The sequence below is a fragment of the Manihot esculenta genome, chromosome 3 (genome assembly GCF_001659605.2).
Source record: "Manihot esculenta cultivar AM560-2 chromosome 3, M.esculenta_v8, whole genome shotgun sequence".
NCBI lineage: Eukaryota > Viridiplantae > Streptophyta > Magnoliopsida > Malpighiales > Euphorbiaceae > Manihot > Manihot esculenta.
In genome coordinates, this window is record NC_035163.2 from 27,402,783 (window position 1) to 27,422,482 (window position 19,700).

Genomic DNA, 19,700 nt, shown 5'->3' on the forward strand with positions numbered 1-19,700 from the left:
AGTTTGTGTCTTTGTTTCTGCTTCGTAGAAAGGACAGATGGGGCCAACGGAGTTGAGTCACACTGCCGTTATGAAACGGTCGTCACGGTGCAATCGCCCAATTGGGAGAGGCCCTGTTACTGATTAGTTATTTACAATTGATTTTTAGAAAAATGTTCAAACCGACCTTAGAACTTTTTATTAAAGTTGAAATAAGCTCAATTCGATCTTCCTATCTTAAATTTCACTTATAACCTCATCTAATAAAATATTATTTTTTAATAATAAAAATTTATTTATAATATTATAAATCTTATTATTAAAAAATATTATATTAAATTAATATTTATTTAATGAGTAAAGTTTATTGATTTATTTAGTTAAAATACTGAATTAAAATTATTTAGACAATAATAAAAATTAAAAGTTAATTTGAATTTTTTTTCTTTATTTTTTATATGAAAAAAAAAAGACAAATGAAGTGTTAAATATGCAACACCTCAAAATTGAATTAAATTGTTTCAATATATTAGGAACATAGAATAAATGAGAGAAAAATCACAAAATTATCTTTAATCGCAAACTATAAACACGTGCACTGAAAAAATAATAAACATGGAAAAATTATTAATTGAATTAAATAATTTAAAATAATTTAATATGTATTTATTTTTAATGATATGTACTTTCTATTTTAATTTATTTTAAAAAAAATTATTTTTTTAAATAAAAATCAAAAATTGAAAGAATAGATTTAAAATACGATAGTTATACTTTCTAATATGTTGTTTATTCAATTTAAAAAATATAATAAATTTTATAATATAAATCAAATATACCATATTCTGAAATTTATTAATTTAGATAATATAATACTGATTTGTAAAATTTTATCACACTATGTCTTTGATGAGTCTATAAATTATATTTTAACATAATTATTCGCAATATACGCAGAAAAGATATTTAATAAAAATTATATTCTTTAAATATTTGAAATAATATGTGTGTATATTATATCTTAAATTTAAAAATAATTTACATAATTAATTAAATACAACAATATTGATTATTTAAAGATAAATTTTAAAAATGCCAAATTAATTTATTTAATTTTAGAACATATTATCTAAATTATTGAGTTTGTCATATCAATTGAAATAGAGATTTATTTCATTAGTAAATAAAAAAAAAAGCAAGTAAATTTTTGTGATTCTTTTAAATAAAAAAAATAAATTATTAATTGTACTAAACCTTTAATGTTATATTAATTTACTCTATGAAAAAATTGAATTGCGATCTTAAATAGATTTTAAAATCAGAACCAAATTACATAGCCTTGGTTTATGCTTTAAAAAATGTTTAAAATATTTAAAAAAAGGTATAGTTACGTAGCCCTAGCCCATACCTTTTTAAATGTTTAGAATATTAAAAACAGATTTCTATCTTCCATCATGTTATGTAATTAAGACCAAAATGTAGTGATTGATGCGCTAAAATTAATTTTTTAATATATATAAAAAAATTATGAAAGATATAAATATTAGAATTGAGTTTGTTATTTTGCTTTTTGCTATTTTTAGATTTTGATTCTAAATAGAAATTATCAAAATTTTTTGAATAAATTAGAAATTATCATTAAATTTAAATTTTTATTTTTCATATATACCTTATGCTTCTTTCTTTTGTCATGCTTATGAATCCATTTTTTTTAGGTTGACAACTGGTGAAAATATTTACCCACCTCCTTGAGGTACATAAACGGTGATGATTAAAAAAATAAAGTAAAATGTAAAATTAGAATAATGAAAGAAAAGGAATATAATAATAAGAATAATAATGGAGAGAGTTAGTGTTGAGAAGAGTACGAAATCATGCAAACCACCAAATGCTGCGACCCAAAAATCAAAAATACTTTGGGATCATAGCTTTTGTTGTCTTCAACTTTATTCAGAACCAAGTGTTTTGCATAATTACAATTTCCAGTCGCGCAAGTGGAGGGCACACAGTTTCTGAGAGACACCGAGATAGAGAATTGAAAAAGGAGGAACACTAGATATTTCATAAAGGAAGTTTCGGAATTGTATTAGTAAAGCAGTTGCTCGTATATAGAACGAGTGCTTCTAACCCATCTCTTGAGGCAAAAATGGTATCTATAGAGCATTACGTGATCACACACTCCACCGGGATTGAATAAATTAAGATTAAAATGGTAAAACAGATATTATTCAGTTTAATTTCAAATTAAAATTGAGTTTTATTTTCTTTTTTAGAAAATAAAAAACTATAAAAAAAAATCAATTATTAAATTTATTGGGATATCTATCTAACTCTCCTACTAGATATATTTTTTAACTCATATATAACTAGTAATATATATTCCTTTCCATACATAAACCTATTATTATCTTAGATTCCATAGGATTTTAAAATTATTCTTTTAAACATTCAAAAAAAAAAACCAGAAAATAACAGATTTCGCAGGTTCCAATCTGGCAGGAGCAAACATGCAAGCCATCAGAGGAGTGCCATTCAAACGATCAATGGCCATGGAAGTAACATTGCGGGGCGCCCTCAAGCTTGTGAGATTAAGGTTTTCAGAGGAAGCGGGCATGGAAGACATAAAATTTGGAAATCCAAAATCAGACAGCCATTGCTTCGAGCGCACTTGAAGTTTATCTCGGTTTATAGGGACTCCAAGGAGAATTTGGGTGAGGAGATGTACGTTACTGACAATTGTTTAACATCCAACCCCAACACATAATTAAAATGGGAGATGGCATTCTCAAAGCTGGAATTTTTCTGAAGCCACAAATCAGTGCATTCAAAAGAAACGAGTTTTAGAATGGTTGAGTTTATAAAGACCGCAAGAGAGTCGCCAAGGGGTTTGCCTAAAGATGACGAAGGGATCAACTGGATTGCGATGAGGCTGCTGGGAGTGAGATTGTGGAGATGGATTTGGAGAAAGAAATATAAATTGGGTTTTAAATGGATTTCCATAAGCTGCATCAGGAGGGTAAAAAGCTTGCCTTGAAAACAATCACAAGTACATAATATAGTAGTTGATGGACGACACAGCACGATTAAAATTAGTGGTGATGCTCTCAATTTCAACAATAAATTCATAAACGGTTACTTGCTTAAATCTAATCAACGAGGAGCTTAATACAATCCTTGAAAATACTATGCATTTTCTGAAAAATAACATTTTCCAGCATATGGAAGTCAGTTGAACTTAAAGCACACCAAAAAATGGATTACTAATTGCAGAATTCAGCTCAGACCCGGCAGAATTCAGCACAGCCATCTCAACCTTGTCCCTAGGTAAGAAGAGGAACTCATCGCCTTCAATTTTCTCAAAACCGCATATCTCCAAGAACTCGATGCCCCCCTTCAATGAACCAACTCTATCCTGTTTAATGCACAATTTGAATTACAGTGCATAAAAAACAATGAAAAATAAGATTTGAAGAAAAATAAGATTTAAAAAATTAGGGAGGTTATCAACGAGCAAATAAAAATTAACAGATTATATAAAACGATGCAATAAACAAGTAGGTAGGAGCCAACTAATCACGACCAATATCCATGAAGAACTATTAGATTTTGAAAATAAAATAAAATTATAAAATGAGTACACATATAAATATGAATATTTCATACAGCGGTTATCAAACTCATTCTCATACAAGGTCAAGATTATAATAACTGCACCCAAAAACACCTCCATTGATCCGCCTGCATGTAACAAGCATGCGCACGAAAGGGAAAAAAGATGCAAGAGGTTTGGTTAAGCATCTAAAGATTCTTAGCCTTGTGGAGTCACATCCCAAGTTCAAGTCATGCAATATTCCCATCCAGGATACCCATAATTTCAAGCAGGATTTGACCCCATAATTTCAAGAAGAATTTATCCCCATATTTCTTGGTATGTGCATAATAAGAGCACCAACATGCATAGTGTCTACATTCAAAAAATAAGAAATAGAAAACCATAGGCAGTGTAGGATTTACAATATCAGGAATAGAAGTTCCATACCAGAAAGGTTTGGTTTTTAACCCTAATTTTTCTGTACTTCTCCTCATTAGGATTTTTGGCAACATTCCCTATGTAAGTTAGGAGAGTCTCGAATGCCCTCTTCACTTTAGCATCATCATCCTAGTCTCAGAGAAAGCAAAGGTAATTGAGTCCATGTTATAATGCTAATGAGAAAGGAAACTGCATTACTAAATAGGGACACACACAGAGTCGTATTTACCTTGTGAGTCTGCTTAAGAGTTCTCAAACACTCCCTCATTTGTTCTGCTTTTGTGGCAGGCCTAACAGGCAAGGAGCTCTGCAAAACATTTGTGCAGTATGTTACTATGTTTCATAATTTATACAATTCTGAATGCCTAAACCAAACTACTAATAATTTGCCATACCTTTTTCTCCTCCGCAACAGATGCTGAAGGTTTTACAGTTGCCGGTTCTTCAGGTGGCAATCCAAGCTTCCTTCTTCTTTCTGCCTGTGAAACATCCGACCAAAATCAGGAAGCAACAACCCAAGAAAAAAAAAGAGAACCACTCCAAATATAAACTAAACAACAACTGGGATGCAGAATGTTGGACAGGCATAGAAGGATTGGTAGAATTTTTCATATCTGCAGACCGAGATCTCAAAAGATCTTGCTTTTTAGCATCCTATTTTAATACTCAGTGTAGCAAAAGAAGCAAAAGCAGAGCAGTGACCTTGTCCTCTTCCAACTTCTGACGAATTTTTTCCCTAGCCCTCTTCTCTTCTTCTTTCTCTGCCTTCCGGAGGGCCAACAAACTGAGAGAGAACAATGCATCTTTATTCAAACAACTAACACAAGAAAAAAGCATTGCGCCATACTAAATACCAAAAAAAAAACACATTAGATGAAACAAACCGTTTTCTTTCATTTTCTTCCTCAATTCGTTTAGCTTCTAGGAGTTCCCTGCCAATTCTAATTCTCTCCTAAAAACAGTACAAGATGTTCTTGAGATATGAGAAACATATAGATGAGGGTCATTAAGCTACAATTAACATGTCACAATGCAGAGTCTTCCTGTAGTATCCAAATAGAATACTAGTAAGAATTAACCTCCTAATCCCAAGGAGGCAAAAGCAAACAACGACATATAAATACCCACATTAAAGATTTGCTTGTTTTTACGAAAAGATGCTAAAAGAAAATATAAAATTCTATGAGAATTATGCTTTATATCTGCAGATGTCATTCAAATTGCTATTCAACTATTTCTGCTTGAATTCTGGAGATTATATTTGCAAAATAAAATATATGTTCATGCATATATCAGCAAGTACCAGGTTATATGTGAAACAATTCACAGTTATATGTTAATGCATCAAGCCTCGTGTTCTTTTTGTACTATATTTGTTGCACTAGCTGGCAGTGTCATTGTTCTAAGAATGGAATGGCAATGGAGTGATCTAAGTTGAGAATGTCTATGCTCTGTCAACATGAGAAAATCATGAATTAGCACTACTTTTCCCTAAAATGAATGCATTATGCAAGCTTTACCATGAAGAAGAAAGAAAATGTGAAAGTATAGCAGGCTGCTGCATTCAGACTTGTGACAAGGATAAAAACCAAACAAGACATTATCTCCTAAGGTTTTCAATATGCTCGTTGACACTGCAATTCATTAGTACAATGGGGAAAAACTGGCAACAAGCTTGAAAAAGTATTATTATACATAACTCTGATACTGCAAGTTCACATAAAAGAGAAATCATAAAGAAAATCATCAAGACCTTTTCTCTCTCTCTTTCCATTCTCTTCTCTTCCTCTTCCTTCTTCTTGCGGGCACGTTCCCTTCAAATCATTTACAAAAAAGATAAGCATAAGATAAAATCCTAATACAAGAACTTTGGAGGGTGGAGAGTGGAAGAAGGGTGAGGGAGGGCAGAGAGAAGAAATCAAAATATCCAATACATGTTCTTTCCTTCAAAGGTACCTTTCAAGGTCAAGTGTGTGGTTTGAGGTAGTTTTATGGTTTCTTCTCTAAAACCTACTTTGTTTTGCCGGAGGAAAAAAAAAAAAAACTAAAACCTTATAAAATTTATGAATTTTATCTCATAAATAATTACTGTATAAAAATATATTAGATTAATGAAAAAATTATTACACTGGAAAAAATATAAGTACATAATATTTCTTATAAATAATTATTATTTTAAATTAATAATAATGACACTACATTTTTTTTAAAGTAAATAATTCATTTCATTCTTATTAATTTAATATAATGTCCTATTATATCAATTTACAAAAGAAAATATTATACTTGTGTATATTTTCATAGTATATATTATTGTTTTTTCCATTAATCTACAAGTGAAGTGATTGTTTTACAAAGTTAAATAGCACTTTATGTAAAATTTGTGATACATAAAAGCTTCATGAAGTTTAAAGGGTTTCTTTTTGTTATTTAAAACAAATAAACCGTAGAAGCCACACTGGTTTATGTTCAAAACACCGAGTATACCCAAAAAAACAAATTTTTGACATTTGCAAGATGATTAATATATGTTATCATATAGACATGCAATTACACAAGACATAAGCAAACAGCAATGGACCTGAATGCATAGAAGAATCAGTGAGCAGTTTTTTTAGTGATCCGATAATAGCATTCCATAATAGTTTCAGAAGAAGCAACGTTACGATGCCAAAGGAAACTTAAAACGGGTCCTCAAAAAAAAATAGTTTTAAGATTTTCAGATTTCTTTCCACCAAAAAATAAGCCACCTTCTCAAAAATATACTTCAGAAGGTCAATGTCATACAAAATCCCACTACACTCATCCAATAAAAATCAAAGCTCAAAAAGAAAAAAGAAAGAAACATGTTAGAATAGAACCCATACTGAACCCAATTGAAAATCTAACTGATGCAAGGCCAAGCAGCATGCAGCACCAAGAACAATAATAAATAAAAGCACTGACAATATCAGCTACCAATAAACAATTAAATGTAAGAAAATGAAGCTAAAATTGCAAACTAATATATCTTACTTTAGCTCTTGTGCTTTGAGCTTCATTTCTTCGGGTGTAAGAGTAGGTTTAGGAGCCTCAGCTTTGGTGTTAGCAGGTATCTGGGCAAACATTCAAGAAAGTTAAATAATAGAGAAGCAATGTTCAATCAGAGGGACAATTGAGTTAATGAAATGGTTAAAGAAACTTAAGATTTCACCAATCTCCTAGGAGCTCAACTTTAAATCAGTAAGAAATTTTTTCGCACATGACAACAGTACTGTGCATGCATCGCCATATTAACTCTCAAAGAATGACGCAGAAAAGAACATAGATAGGAAGATGCACACAACGAGGGGAAATGAACAAGAATATCATACCAAGGGCATTTCATCAACATCTGGGTCATTCTCATGCTCAACAACCCAATTAACAGCTGCCTCAAGACTGATATTTCCTGAAGAAAAAATAGCCACAATGCAGCCAAGGCTCTCAGATTTCATTGCAATCAAAATATAGAAGCCAAAAAATAGATTAAAAAATGTAGACATCTCCTTCCTCTCATTTACCCATATAATATCTCTTCTGGTGCTTAGATTACATGCATAGTGTTTCAGATTCATAGACGTGCATGTACTTCCATTGTCTGCAAATCTAATTCATATGACTATGACTTGATGTAGCTATCTGCTGAAAGAGTTTTTGTGTTTCAGCAATGGAACTAGTACTCTAGGAAAAATTCCTGAAAAGTTCTGGGGCTGTTTCTGTGATTTATAAGAAATTGGAAACACAATGATTTTTTTTTTTTTTTTGAAAAAAAAAAAAGAAAAAGAGGGAGTTCCATTTGTCAATGAAAATCACAATTTAGAAACAAGACAAACCTTTCATGTCTCTCACCTCTCACATCAAACTCAAAAAGTCCTTTGGAGAAGCAAGAACTTTAAGAACACAGGTCTTGCATATAATTATTTGATAAGAAAGGAGTTAGTAAGAGATTGATTCAAGAAGGCCACAGAGGGCAAAGTGCACTTGAAGATGCCTTTACTATATATATATATACATATAGATTGATGTTTATGTATATAATATTTTTTAGAAACTGCTGTTTCCCTGCGTCCATTTCTGTGTTTTCCTGTTTCTGCATTTCCAATTTGATATTACATGGGTTGACAGTTTAACCACCACGCACTAGGATTACCCTCCAAACATTTGTATGTCAAATGTCTCTTTTCACATCTATGGGTATGTACGCAAGTGATGGCACAATTACTATGAATATGCGTGTATTGTAAGCGTAAAACAAAGTCATCTCATCAATTTGACAGAAATTGGTTACATCAATGTTCTCCAGAGCTTCACAGTATTGAGCTCCGCCTGACGTATGTATGAGCAGCTTATGCATTAGATCAACAAAAATAGCCATACTGCCTGTTTATACCCTAATTTTCACACACACTACAACTAGAACCAATTGCTGTATGTGGGATGTGCAGAAATAAACCGCCTTCCAACTAGCCAGCACTAATAATTTTCAGAAGATCAATAATGCATTGTTGATTGCTTTGAATTTACTCTGAATGCCTTAAGTAAAGAAAACTAAATTTATATAGAGAGACATGCATATTTTTTCCCACCTTACCCACAACCAAAATGGCTATCTCTACACATCAGAGGGGAAATAATAAGGTTACTGTCAATGGCCTTACCAGAATAATGAAGTGCCCGTGTTGCCCGTGCCTTTGGGAAACCCATTCCTTCCAGTTCCTCAAGGAGCTTTTGGTCAACCTCCGGAGCAACCATTTCTACAGAATGAACAGAAAAGAACATCAGTATGTTGCATAAAGGTAAACATGGCAATACAATTAAAGAGATTAAGATATTATGATTAAAATGGCAACAATGAGAGAACAAGAATATAAAAGGAAAGATTCATCCATAGAGAATTTTGAAATTTCAAAACATCCTGCATATGAAAAATGAGTAAATGATACACCACCAGCGCAGCAAATTAAGTCAGCCATGCATAATAGCCAAAGACATACAATTCCTGTCCTTAAAATGATCTTCTACTTATTTCACCGCACTTGAACAAGATACTAAGAGGTATCAAGTTAACAGCTTTTTCTTGCCTTAGCTAAAATATAAATCCCTGCAAGCCCATAACTCTTTCTTCAACAAACCGAGCTACAGAAAAGCAAAAGAAGGCTTTTGAACTAAGAGAGATGGGACAACAGATGGCCAATAACAAAAACAAAAACATCATATAACCCATCATTGACAGACCTAATCAATTTTAACTGATAAACGCTTCTGAAAAAATTAGGGGAAAAAAATCATGCAACCATTGCAGGACAGCAAAAATGTTACCTTCAGGCTGGGCACTGGAGCTTCCATCGCCAGGTTCATCCACTTCCATTGGTGCTTTTGTAACCTCTAGACTGATTGGTTTGGCTGCTTCAGAAGTCTTATCCGCAAACTCTGTATGCCCAGTTCTCTTCGTGTGCAGGTCACTTTCCTTCATGAAAAAACAAAAAAAAAAATCCCACAAGCTCTTCAGCTGAATAGCAGGAAAAACAAAAATTTCTAATAAACATCCTTAAATTGATTGATTAAGGTTTACTCTATCAGAGCATGAACTTCATATGAAATCCAACAAATACTAAATCAAGCATTCCACAGAAAAATAACTTGCACACTTTCGATTCACTACAAATTCCCAGAAATAAAATGCCCACTCGCATCCACAAAAAAAAAAAATTAAAAAAAATCCACACTCCAGAAAGACTCAATTCCGCACTAACCCCAAGTCCCCAATCCTGCCCAGGCCATTTCAATATTTAAAAAGAAAAAGGAGAAAAGTAAAATATCAATTAAGGGTAATATTGATTAAATCATACTGTTTTGGATCGGCAAGGTTTGCCGCAAGTAGTGCAGACGAGATTGAGCACAGCCTCCGTCGACTCGGAGAAGTTGGAGTGAGAGGTCAGCTCGGCGTGCTCCTGGGCCTCCTCTACAGACTTCAAGAGGGCCCCACAGTCCCCGCACTTCAACGATACTCCCGCCATTGATTGATCCGTCGATCGATCAGTCAGTCAATATGCGATGTGCAACGTTTAAACCTTAAAAGTGGAGAACTTGAGGCGAATCCTTGCGGTGATGGAGTTGGAACCTCGGTAGTTGGCAGTACAGGCTTTAGGCTTGTCGATGAGGAAACGTCAGGACGGTTGAAATAAAGGTGCGTTTGCCCCTAGGGAAATCAGCGTTGGTAAACCGGTCGGGAGATTAATTCAGCTGGAGAACCGGGTTGATTAATTAATGATCCAACTAATTGTTTTCTTTGTATATTATGCGAATATTTTATATTTATTTTAAAATTATATATCTTATAAAAATTCTGGTATAATTTTTTAATTGGTAAAATATTGTTTCATATTGACGAAGCAAGATCCGGCAGGTGACATCTGAATAGAAGTATGATTCGATAGGTTGATCGTTAATTTATGACTGGGCCAACGAGGGGTAGATGCTTTGGAGATTTTATAAGGATTCTCCCATGGCCGGTATTGAGGAAAGGGCTTGCAGAATACGGAAAAAAGATTAGCGGTCCACTGAGGTGTCTCAGTAAAAATCTTTCGATATTTAAGTCAGATCCTAAATCCTTTAATGGTGTTGAGAGAGAAATAAAGCAAAGAAGAGAAGAGGAGAGGAGAGGAGAAGAGAGATCCCTAGAGAGGAATGATGGATTTCAGCGAGAGAGAAGGTTTTTTCCTTTGGAGAGGAAGAAACCTTTTTGGAGTAAGTTAGTGATATATATATATATCTCTGATAGCTGACATCTCTAGTGTCGTATCCCATCATACTGGGCAGAGATGCTTTTATGCAGGTATGTCAGACGGCGCATTAGTGATGGGCAGTAGGACAGTAAATGCAATGCTGACCAATTTGTACTTTTAGCACGTGCATTTATGATCTATGTACCATACTAAGGAGATGACTAGTGTGTGGGAGGTCGACATTCTTACTTTGGCTTCATCAGGTCGGGCCTCATTCATCCGATGGCTTCATTAGGTCGAGCCTCATTCATCCGACCAATATGGAGATTAGTTCCTTTCGATCACTAAGGTCGATCACATCTGTGTTCAAAACCTCGTTGTAGTATGAGTTTTGAAGATGTCTACCTGTCTTCTCCGGGCTTTGAAGAAGTCTGTCTGTCTGTCTGCTTCGGGCTTTAGTAAACTCAGGGATGTCGGTGATCTAATTCTTTATACTCAATAGGTCAGAGCTTCCTACTGACTGGTCCGACCAGATAGAAAAATTCACATATCCCTTATGAATCACGTGTACATGTGTCATGATCTTAATGGGTTCTATTTTTTATATATTATCAGTTGCCCTTTTACTGCTCCGATAGTTATTTATGACGGAGAAGGAAACTTGGCCTGCTAATTCATTGTCACTTGTTCATTTAGTAAACACTCATGAATTTCAAAAGGAATTGAATTGGTCGACTTTAGCATAAATAGAACTAAGGGAGTGAATTTTGTATCTTGATAATCTTCTTTTTGGAAGATCTGATTTTGGTGGTTTTCTTCATGAAAAGTATGTCCTTGGTACTTTTTCTTTTGGAAGGTCCAACTTGGGTGCTCTACCCTTCCAGGCTTGCCTTTTCGACCTGACCTCAATGGTCTGCCATTTCAGGTCTTCTTTATGGGAGGTTCGACTTTGAAGGTTGTCCTTTCTGGCCTTGTCCTTTTGAGTCTTTTTTTGAGCATTTTTCTCTCAGACACCTTTCAGATTGTAAGACCTCGGTCTTTTAATAAGTGTATCAGCTAATTGGTTTTACGAGTGATTTAGTTCTTTATTAGGATATTTAGCCCTAACTATTTTTACGAGTATTTTAGCTTCTTATGATATTCCTCTGGGCTCTTAGCCCTGATATTTGGTCTGAGCACTTTTCCTTTTTGTTTTCTTTCAGGCTCTTTTAGCCCCAGACCTTAGTCTAAGCATTTTGCTCTTTAAGCATCTCCCGAGTTCTTAGTCCTGAGCATTGGTCGGAGTGCTTTTGGCTTTTCGTATTCTACCAAGCTCTTTTTAGCCCTAGGTATTCATCCGAGTATTTTGAAGCTCTTTAGCTCTCAAGCGCCTCTTCCGAGCTCTTTGACTTCTTAAGTGCTTCTTCGGAGCTCTACTGAGCTATTTTTGCCCTTACATCCGGGCATTCCGCTCTGCGTTTCTTCCGAGCACCTAGTTCTAAATCTACTTTCGAGCATTTTTATTTTAATTCTTTTCTTGTGCACTTTTGCCCTTTTCTCGTGCACTTTTGCCCTTTGTCATTTTTCGAGTTCTTAGCCTTGAAACTTAATCTGAGCATTTTGCTCTTTAAGCCTCTTCCGGGTACTTAGCCCTGATTTTTTATCCGAACACTTTGGCTCTCTTTTATCTTTCTGGCTTTTGTCCTAGACCTTAGTCCAATCTTGTTTCTTTCTGGTCAGCTTCGAACTCTTTAATCCTGGCTCTACTTCTAAGCGTTTTTGCTCTTTGTACCTTCTGGGCTATCTGCCTTTAAGCGCTTTATGGGATATTTAGCCTTAAGCCTTATTTCAGGCTCTTTAGCCCTCATTACTCTTCTAAGTATTTTTTCTCTTGAGCGTTTTCTAGGCTATTTACCCTTAAACCTTATTCCATAATAGTTGGATTTTTCATTTATTCTATATCTTAACTTGGCTTACTTGGTACCATGGATCGATTTTCTGAGGCCGACACCTGTCGTGGTTGGGTCTTCTTCATTTGATTCCTCAACTCGACTTTTGGTATCGGGGTCTATTTCTGAGGCCGACACCTGCTTTATTGGGCTTCTTTATTTCCTCAACTCGACTTTTTAGTATCAGATGTCTATTTTCGAGGCCGACACCTGCCTCATTAGGCTTTTTTATTCTCTCAACTCGTCTTTTTGGTGTCAGAAGTCTATTTCTGAGTCCGGCACCTACCTCATTGAGCTTCTTTATTTCTTGAACTCAACTTTTTGGTGTCGGGGGTTTATTTTCAAGGCAGGCACCTGCTCATTATGCTTATTTGTTTCCTCAACTAGGCTTTTTGGTGCCCGATGTCTATTTTCGAGGCTAGCACCTACCTCATTGGGCTCCTTTTATTTCCTCAACTCGATTTTTTGGTGCCGAGGTCTATTTCTGAGGCCGGTACCTGCTGCATTAGGCTTCTTCTTTGTTTTGTGGCCGTAGCTTCCAAGCTTATTGGCCTTGCTCTTACTTTTAAAATTTGTCTACAAAATTGAAGGTTGCACAAAGTACATGTAACGAGAATACTCATTGTTAATTTGAAATAGCAAGATATTTAGCTTCATATTTCAATTGAATGCAAAATATTAATTTTGTCTAACTATATCATCTCATATAATTCTAAAGAATCTAATAAATAATGTTTCTCATGCATAAATCACTTCAGCTTTCAAATCATAAAATAGCATGTTTTAAATTATTTTCTCAGTGGATTCATACTAATGTAAAATCATAGATGAGGACTTTTTTAAGTTATTTTAGTGCACTATCATATTTCAGGTTCATATACGCCCTTCATCTTAGGTGTTAAAATTTTTTGACTAGCTCATAATAGCAAAAATACTTTGAGATAAAGAAAGTAACTGTACAACTTAGGTAACTTGTGCACATCACTTCTCTTTCATGGCTGATGGATCATCCTTGCGTTGTTATTTCTTCATCCTCTCCTGTCTAATTTTTGCTATGCGGTTTTTAGATACAACTGGTGATTTCTGGATCTTTTCACCATCTCTCTTTATTTTGGGCCCTCTTGTTGTTTGGCTGTTAACTTTTCTTGATTTGCAATATGGATCTTACTGGATTTTGTTTGAAAACTCTGACGATAGGATAGACTCCTTCGCTCTCACAGATGGTGCCACTTGATGAGGCGAGATCCGACAAGGTGACTAGATGCAAACACCTGGACTGAGGTCTGAATCAATGGGTCAATCGTTGATCTATAACTGGACCAATGAAGGGTGGATGCAATGGAGATTTCATACAGTCCCTCCATGCCGGCCTTTAGGAAAGAGTTTGCAAAATATAGGAAAAGGATCAGGGATCCATCGGGGGTGCTCGGTGAAAACCCTCTGACACTCAAGTCAAATCTGGAACTCTTTAATGGTGTTGAGAGAGAAATAAAGCAGAGAAGAGAATAAGAGAAGAGAGAGCTCCTAAGAGAGTCTAAAAAGATAATATTTTATTGTATTTCATAATAGAGATTACAACCTATTTATACATGAGAGACGGTATCTAAACAGGAAGGAAAATCAAGTCTATGATTATACAATTCCTGAGATTAAGTAACAAACTCATCTATCAATATTTATTTCCTATATTAACATATTTACTTTCTATATAACCTGTAACACTCCCCCTCAAGTTGGATCATAGATATTTATCATGCCCAACTTGTTAGAAAAATATTCTATTTGAGACCCATTTAAAGTTTTGATGAATAGATCACCCAATTGCTCTCCTGTCTTCACATAACTGGTAGAGATTAAATTTTCTTGAATCTTCTCACGGATGAAATGACAGTTGTAATACCCGGCTAGCGTCCGGCATTGGAATTCTACTTTCCGGTGGAATCCAGGATGTCAGAATCCTCTAGAAGGGTAAGATTTATGTTTTTCTAAAGCCTTTTAGTATGTTTTTATGTTTTAAGTATAAAGGAAATAAGTTTTTTTGAAAAAAAAGAGCCAAGGAAGAAATGCAAGGTTCGGCCGCCGAAGGTGAAAGTTCGGCCGCCGAACATGCATGAGTTTGGATTCACGTTAGGCCGCCGAAGGTGGTCTGGCCAGCCACTTATAAAAGGCCCTAGGTCGGTGAAATGGATAAGTTTCTTCCATTTTCACAGACCTAGGTGAGACCATGCTCTTCCTTGGGTGATCTTCATGACTTTTACAAATCTTTCAAAGTTTTGATGAGTTTGTATGTTGTTTTGAAGGTTTTGAGCTAAAAAACCAAGATTTTGAAGTTTGGAGAGTTTGAGAGAGAGTTGCTCCATATCTCCACGTTAGGATCACATATCCTCTAGATCTTCAAGAGGTAAGTGTAGATCCTTAGCTTCTTTGATGTTTTATGAAGGTTTTCTGAAGGTTTTTGGGTAGAGATGCATGATTAGGGTAAGTTGAGTTTTTGGTTGATTTGTGGTCAAAGCATGCTTATGTGTTTAGTTGTGATGTTTGTTGGGGTTTTGAGGTAGTTTTGGACCCCTTTGTGCTTTTGGTTGAGTATTTGTGTGTTGTAGAGTTGAAGTTTGCATGTTTGAGAAGTTTGGAGGAAGATTGCATGAAGTTGAGCTGAGTTCTGCCTTACTGGAGAACCCAGTTTCGGCCGCCGAAAGAGGGTTCGGCCGCCGAACATGCTAAGGAGGTGGTTTCGGCTGCCTAAGCTTGCCCCCGAAAGTTTGGACTTTCGGCTCTGGAGGGGAGGTTCGGCCGCCGAAAGTGTCATAGAACATGCATGAGTTTCGTCTCTGGAGAGGACTTTCGGCAGCCGAAGTGCCGCCGAAAGTGCCTGAGTTTCGGCTCTGGAAGGGACTTTCGGCCGCCGAACCCGCCGCTGAAAGTGCCCTGTCCAGCCTTCTTTTGCATGTTTTTCTTGATGGTTTTAGGATGTTTTAGGGGGTTTTTGGGGAGGTTTATAGAAAGGTCCTTGAGTTAGTTTGGTCCCTCATTTGAGTCCATCTGTGTAGGAACAGACCAGAGGAACCAAAGAGATCAGCAATGAGCACTGCTTCAGAGTTTCCAGAGTCAGCCAGAGGTGAGTGGAACTAAACTTAATCTTTTTAATTAAGAAATCAAATGCTTTTAGCATATTTCATGCATCATGGATATCATGATATGTACTAGGGTGATTGCATTAGAATCACGAAGATGTTGCATTGCATTTTATGTTGTTGATGTGGATGGAATGTGAGTGATCCATTAGTCTCTGAGAATGTCCAGGTGCCCATTCTACGCCCTGGCATGAGTTAGGAAGTCCAGGTGCCCATTCTACGCCCTGGCACGAGTTATCAGGTAAGACAGGAAGACTAGGTGCCCATTCTACGCCCTGGCACGAGTATAGGATGTCGGGACTAATGGTGACACATTCATCCTTGCTGTGGATTGTCTGTGATATGATGCATTTCATTGAGCATGTTTGTTAACATGTTTTACTGTTCTACTCACTGGGCTAGTATAGCTCACCCCTCTCCCTTAACCCCAGTCTTGCAGGATCAGAGGTCAGGGGAAGTTCAGCAGGGTACAGGAAGAGTAAAAAAATGTTGTAATAGCATATTGTGGACATGTATATGTTGTAAAGAGATGTAATGGTATTGTATAGAGTTTAGTATAGTGCTTGATCTAGATGTATTGTAAATCCTTTTGCTTATACATGATCTGTTTATTGTATGTATATGTTTTTTAAAAACCAGGCTTACTACAGTATGAGTTTAACCCGTCTAGAGCAAGCTCTAGTAAGGGGTTCTATAGTACAGAGATAGTGCATGCACAGATTGAGCCGTGGTTCAGAGCAGAGTTTTATGCTTTTACAGAAAATGTATGATCATGTATGGGATTTTACAGGTACACAGACAGTATAGCAGGCTTGCTATGGGTCCCGGCGACCTTAAGTCGACCTGGATCCTAGCGCCGATAGCGGTCCGATTTTCGGGTCGTTACAGATTGGTATCAGAGCCCTAGGTTCATATGGTCGGACCTATAGAGAGAGTTTCGGGCTCATAAAGTGTAGGTCAAGCACAATAGGAAATCATGTCCACTAGGATAGGATGTTGAGTCCTGTCTATATGATGATGTGTAATGCCATGATTATGCATGTGCATTGTGGTTATGTGAGGTTTATATGCTGATATGTGTTGTTATGCGTTGTTTTCTAGTAAGCTAAGATGAGAGGAACTCGTCGATCTGCACGATTGACTGGAGTCCCCCCAGTGAATGAGGGTTTAGATGCTCGTCCTCCTGCGTTGCCAAGGGCATTGTCTCAGAGATCAGGCAGGGAAGGTACGTCAAGGGACCCTAGAAGGTCTTTTGATGAGAGCAGAAGAGGAGCAGATAGAGGAGGAAGGTCAGAGGAAGTGAGGGAAGCTATGGATGTGGATCAGGGCAGAGAGGAAAGCATGGGTATGGACAGATCTGAAGAGGGTATGGGAGAATGTAACGACCCGGAAACCGGACCGCTACCGGCGCTAGGATCCAGATCGGCTTAAGGCCGCCGGGACCCGTAGCAAGCCTATCCTGAACTCTGTGTACCTGATAAATCCCATACATGATCAAACATAAACATAAAACCTGAAACACTCCAACGTCTTCAACCTTCAAAATCTTGCTCAAAGCTCACAACTCTTCAAAACAAGGAGAAAACTCATGAAAACCTTGAAAGATTTAAAGAAACATCATGAAAACAACCAAAGGAGAGCATGAGCCTACCCTTTGCACGAAAAGAGAGTGAATGCTCACTCCATTTCCGGTCAACGGGGCTTTTATAGGTGGCCAACCGCCTCTCCTTTGGCGGCCAAACCTGCATGCAAAACCTCACCACTTTCGGCGGCCGAAAGTGAGCCTCTTTCGGAAGCCAAACTTGAGCTTCGGAGGCAGCAAAACCATGCAATGTTCGGCGGCCAAACTTCACCTTCGACGGCCGAACCTTGCAAATGCTTCCTTGGTCTTTTCTTTTCCAAAAATCAATTCCTTTTGCATTGAAACCATAAAATCATATTAAAACATTTTGTAAAACAAAAACACATGTTACCCCTCTAGAAGACTCTGACAACTTCAGAATTTCAGATTCCAACGGAAAGTCCGCCAGAAGGTAGGGATTCCGATACCGGAATCTAGCCGGGTATTACAGAGAGTCTCTTGGAGGGGCTCAGGCCTCAGGATTTAGTTATCCACCCCAATATCCACCCTTTCCACAGGGCCCGGGGTATCCGATGGGGGGTACGTCGGATTACTCTAGTTTTACCCCATATCCTACCTACATGCCTTATATGCCTTATCCTCCTTTTTACCCACCATATCCCATGTATCCACCCACACCTTTCCATCCCAGTTCAGCATACCCAGATCCAAGTTCAGCACCTCCTCCACCACCAGAATCAGAACCAGTAGCCCCTGTTGTCCAAGTACCTCAACCTAGATCAGCTGAGGGAAGTAAAGTGAAAATGACAGAGTATTTGAAGTTGGATGCTCCCAAATTTAATACGGGAGATGATCCATTTGAGTACCTCAGAACGGTTAAGATGATAACAGATGAGTTGGGTGCTGATGATAGCAGAGCCATTGAGATGGCAGGGTTCACACTCAAATGTAAGAAAGCTCGAGAGTGGTTCAAGAATTATGTGGACCCCAGGTTGGACAGCATGTCATGGGGAGAGTTCGCCAATGAGTTTGCAGGGTGGGCTTTTCCTGACAGTTCCAGGGAGCTGAAAGTGATATAATTTGAGCAGTTGAGGCAGACCGAGGAGATGAGTGTAGATGAATACACAGACAAGTTCCTGGATCTGCTTCAGTTTGTGGGTCAGGCTTATGACACGGACCAGAAGAAGGCAAGGAGATATACCATGAGACTTCATCCCAGGTATTCCTCCTTGATTCTTCCAGCAGAGAAGGAGAGTTTCCACTCTATAGTGGATGCAGCCAGGAAGTTGGAGGCAAGTGCCATCATTCAGGGGACCGTAAATCAGCAAATGGCACAGCCTTCGGGTTCTAAGACCCCCAGTGCAGCAGCTTCAGACAGCAAGAAATGGGGAAAGGCAAAAGGTACAAAGAATAAGTTATGAAACAAGATCAAGTCTGGTCTGGGAATGGGTAGTGGCTTAAGCTCTGGCGCAAGCAGTCCAGTATGTGGGAGATGTGGGAGACCACACAAAGGAGTTTGTCGGTTGGGATCTACAGCCTGCTTTAATTGTGGGCAGGAGGGGCATTTTGCTCGGGAATGTCCTAAGGCGACCTTCATGGCACCATCCCAGCAGATGACTTCTGGCAGTGTGGCTCAGCCAGCAGCTTCAGCCATGCCTCAGAGTAGTGGCAGAGGTAGAGGGAGAGGGTCAGCCTCTTCTCCAGCAGCAGGTTCCCGAGGTGGAGGTCCTGTAGCCCCAGCACGGATCTTCACTGTGACTCAAGAGGAGGCAAACACGTCGAACATAGTGGTGTCAGGTAATCTCATCATTGGGTGTTCTGATGTGTATGCTTTGATGGACCCTGGTGCTTCTCACTCTTTTATTGCTTCTGGAGCCGTGGAGAGATTGGGTCTGATGATCTCTGAGTTAGAGTGTCCTCTCTGGGTCAGTGGACCCAAATGTGACCCATCAGTGGCAGAGTCAGTCTGTCGCTTCAGTCCAGTGTTCATAGAGGGTAGATGCCTTCCAGCTGACCTTGTGGTTCTAGATTTGAAGGATTTTGATGTCATTCTAGGGATGGATTGGCTATCTACATATGGAGCTACCTTGGACTGTAGAGACAAGGTAGTTAGTCTCAGAGACCAGGATGGGTCAGAGTGTGTCTTCAGAGGAGACAGGAGGGATACTCCTAGAGGTTTGATCTCAGCCCTTCAGGCTCGTCGGTTGCTTAGGAGGGGTTGTCAGGGGTTTCTAGCTCATGTGAGAGAGCTAGATAGTCAGGTGAGGGAACCAGCCTCAGTACCAGTAGTCCGAGAATTTC

The 19,700-nt window shown here is 37.5% G+C and overlaps 1 protein-coding gene across 1 annotated transcript; it reads right to left on the minus strand.

Annotated features, from left to right (window-relative positions):
• Positions 1–3,062: 3,062 nt before the first annotated feature.
• Positions 3,063–10,225, minus strand: LOC110612075 (MAP7 domain-containing protein 2). Its single transcript, XM_021752735.2, has 12 exons — positions 9,880–10,225; positions 9,350–9,497; positions 8,689–8,784; positions 7,363–7,439; positions 7,025–7,104; positions 5,763–5,823; positions 4,894–4,961; positions 4,712–4,793; positions 4,405–4,488; positions 4,239–4,316; positions 4,019–4,138; positions 3,063–3,391 (listed from the first exon to the last, which is right to left on the minus strand). The coding sequence occupies exons 1-12, from the start codon at positions 10,045–10,047 to the stop codon at positions 3,215–3,217; spliced, it is 1,239 nt and encodes a 412-aa protein (XP_021608427.1). The 5' UTR covers positions 10,048–10,225; the 3' UTR covers positions 3,063–3,214.
• Between the last annotated feature and the right edge of the window lie 9,475 nt (positions 10,226–19,700).

Coding starts and splice junctions, on each gene's coding strand:
- LOC110612075 (XM_021752735.2), bottom strand. CDS start 10,047: ATGGCGGGAGTATCGTTGAAGTGCGGGGACTGTGGGGCCCTCTTGAAG. Junction 9,498..9,879: donor AACCTTGCCGATCCAAAACA/GTATGATTTAAT, acceptor TTTTTCATGAAG/GAAAGTGACCTGCACACGAA. Junction 4,794..4,893: donor GAAGAAAATGAAAGAAAACG/GTTTGTTTCATC, acceptor GTTCTCTCTCAG/TTTGTTGGCCCTCCGGAAGG.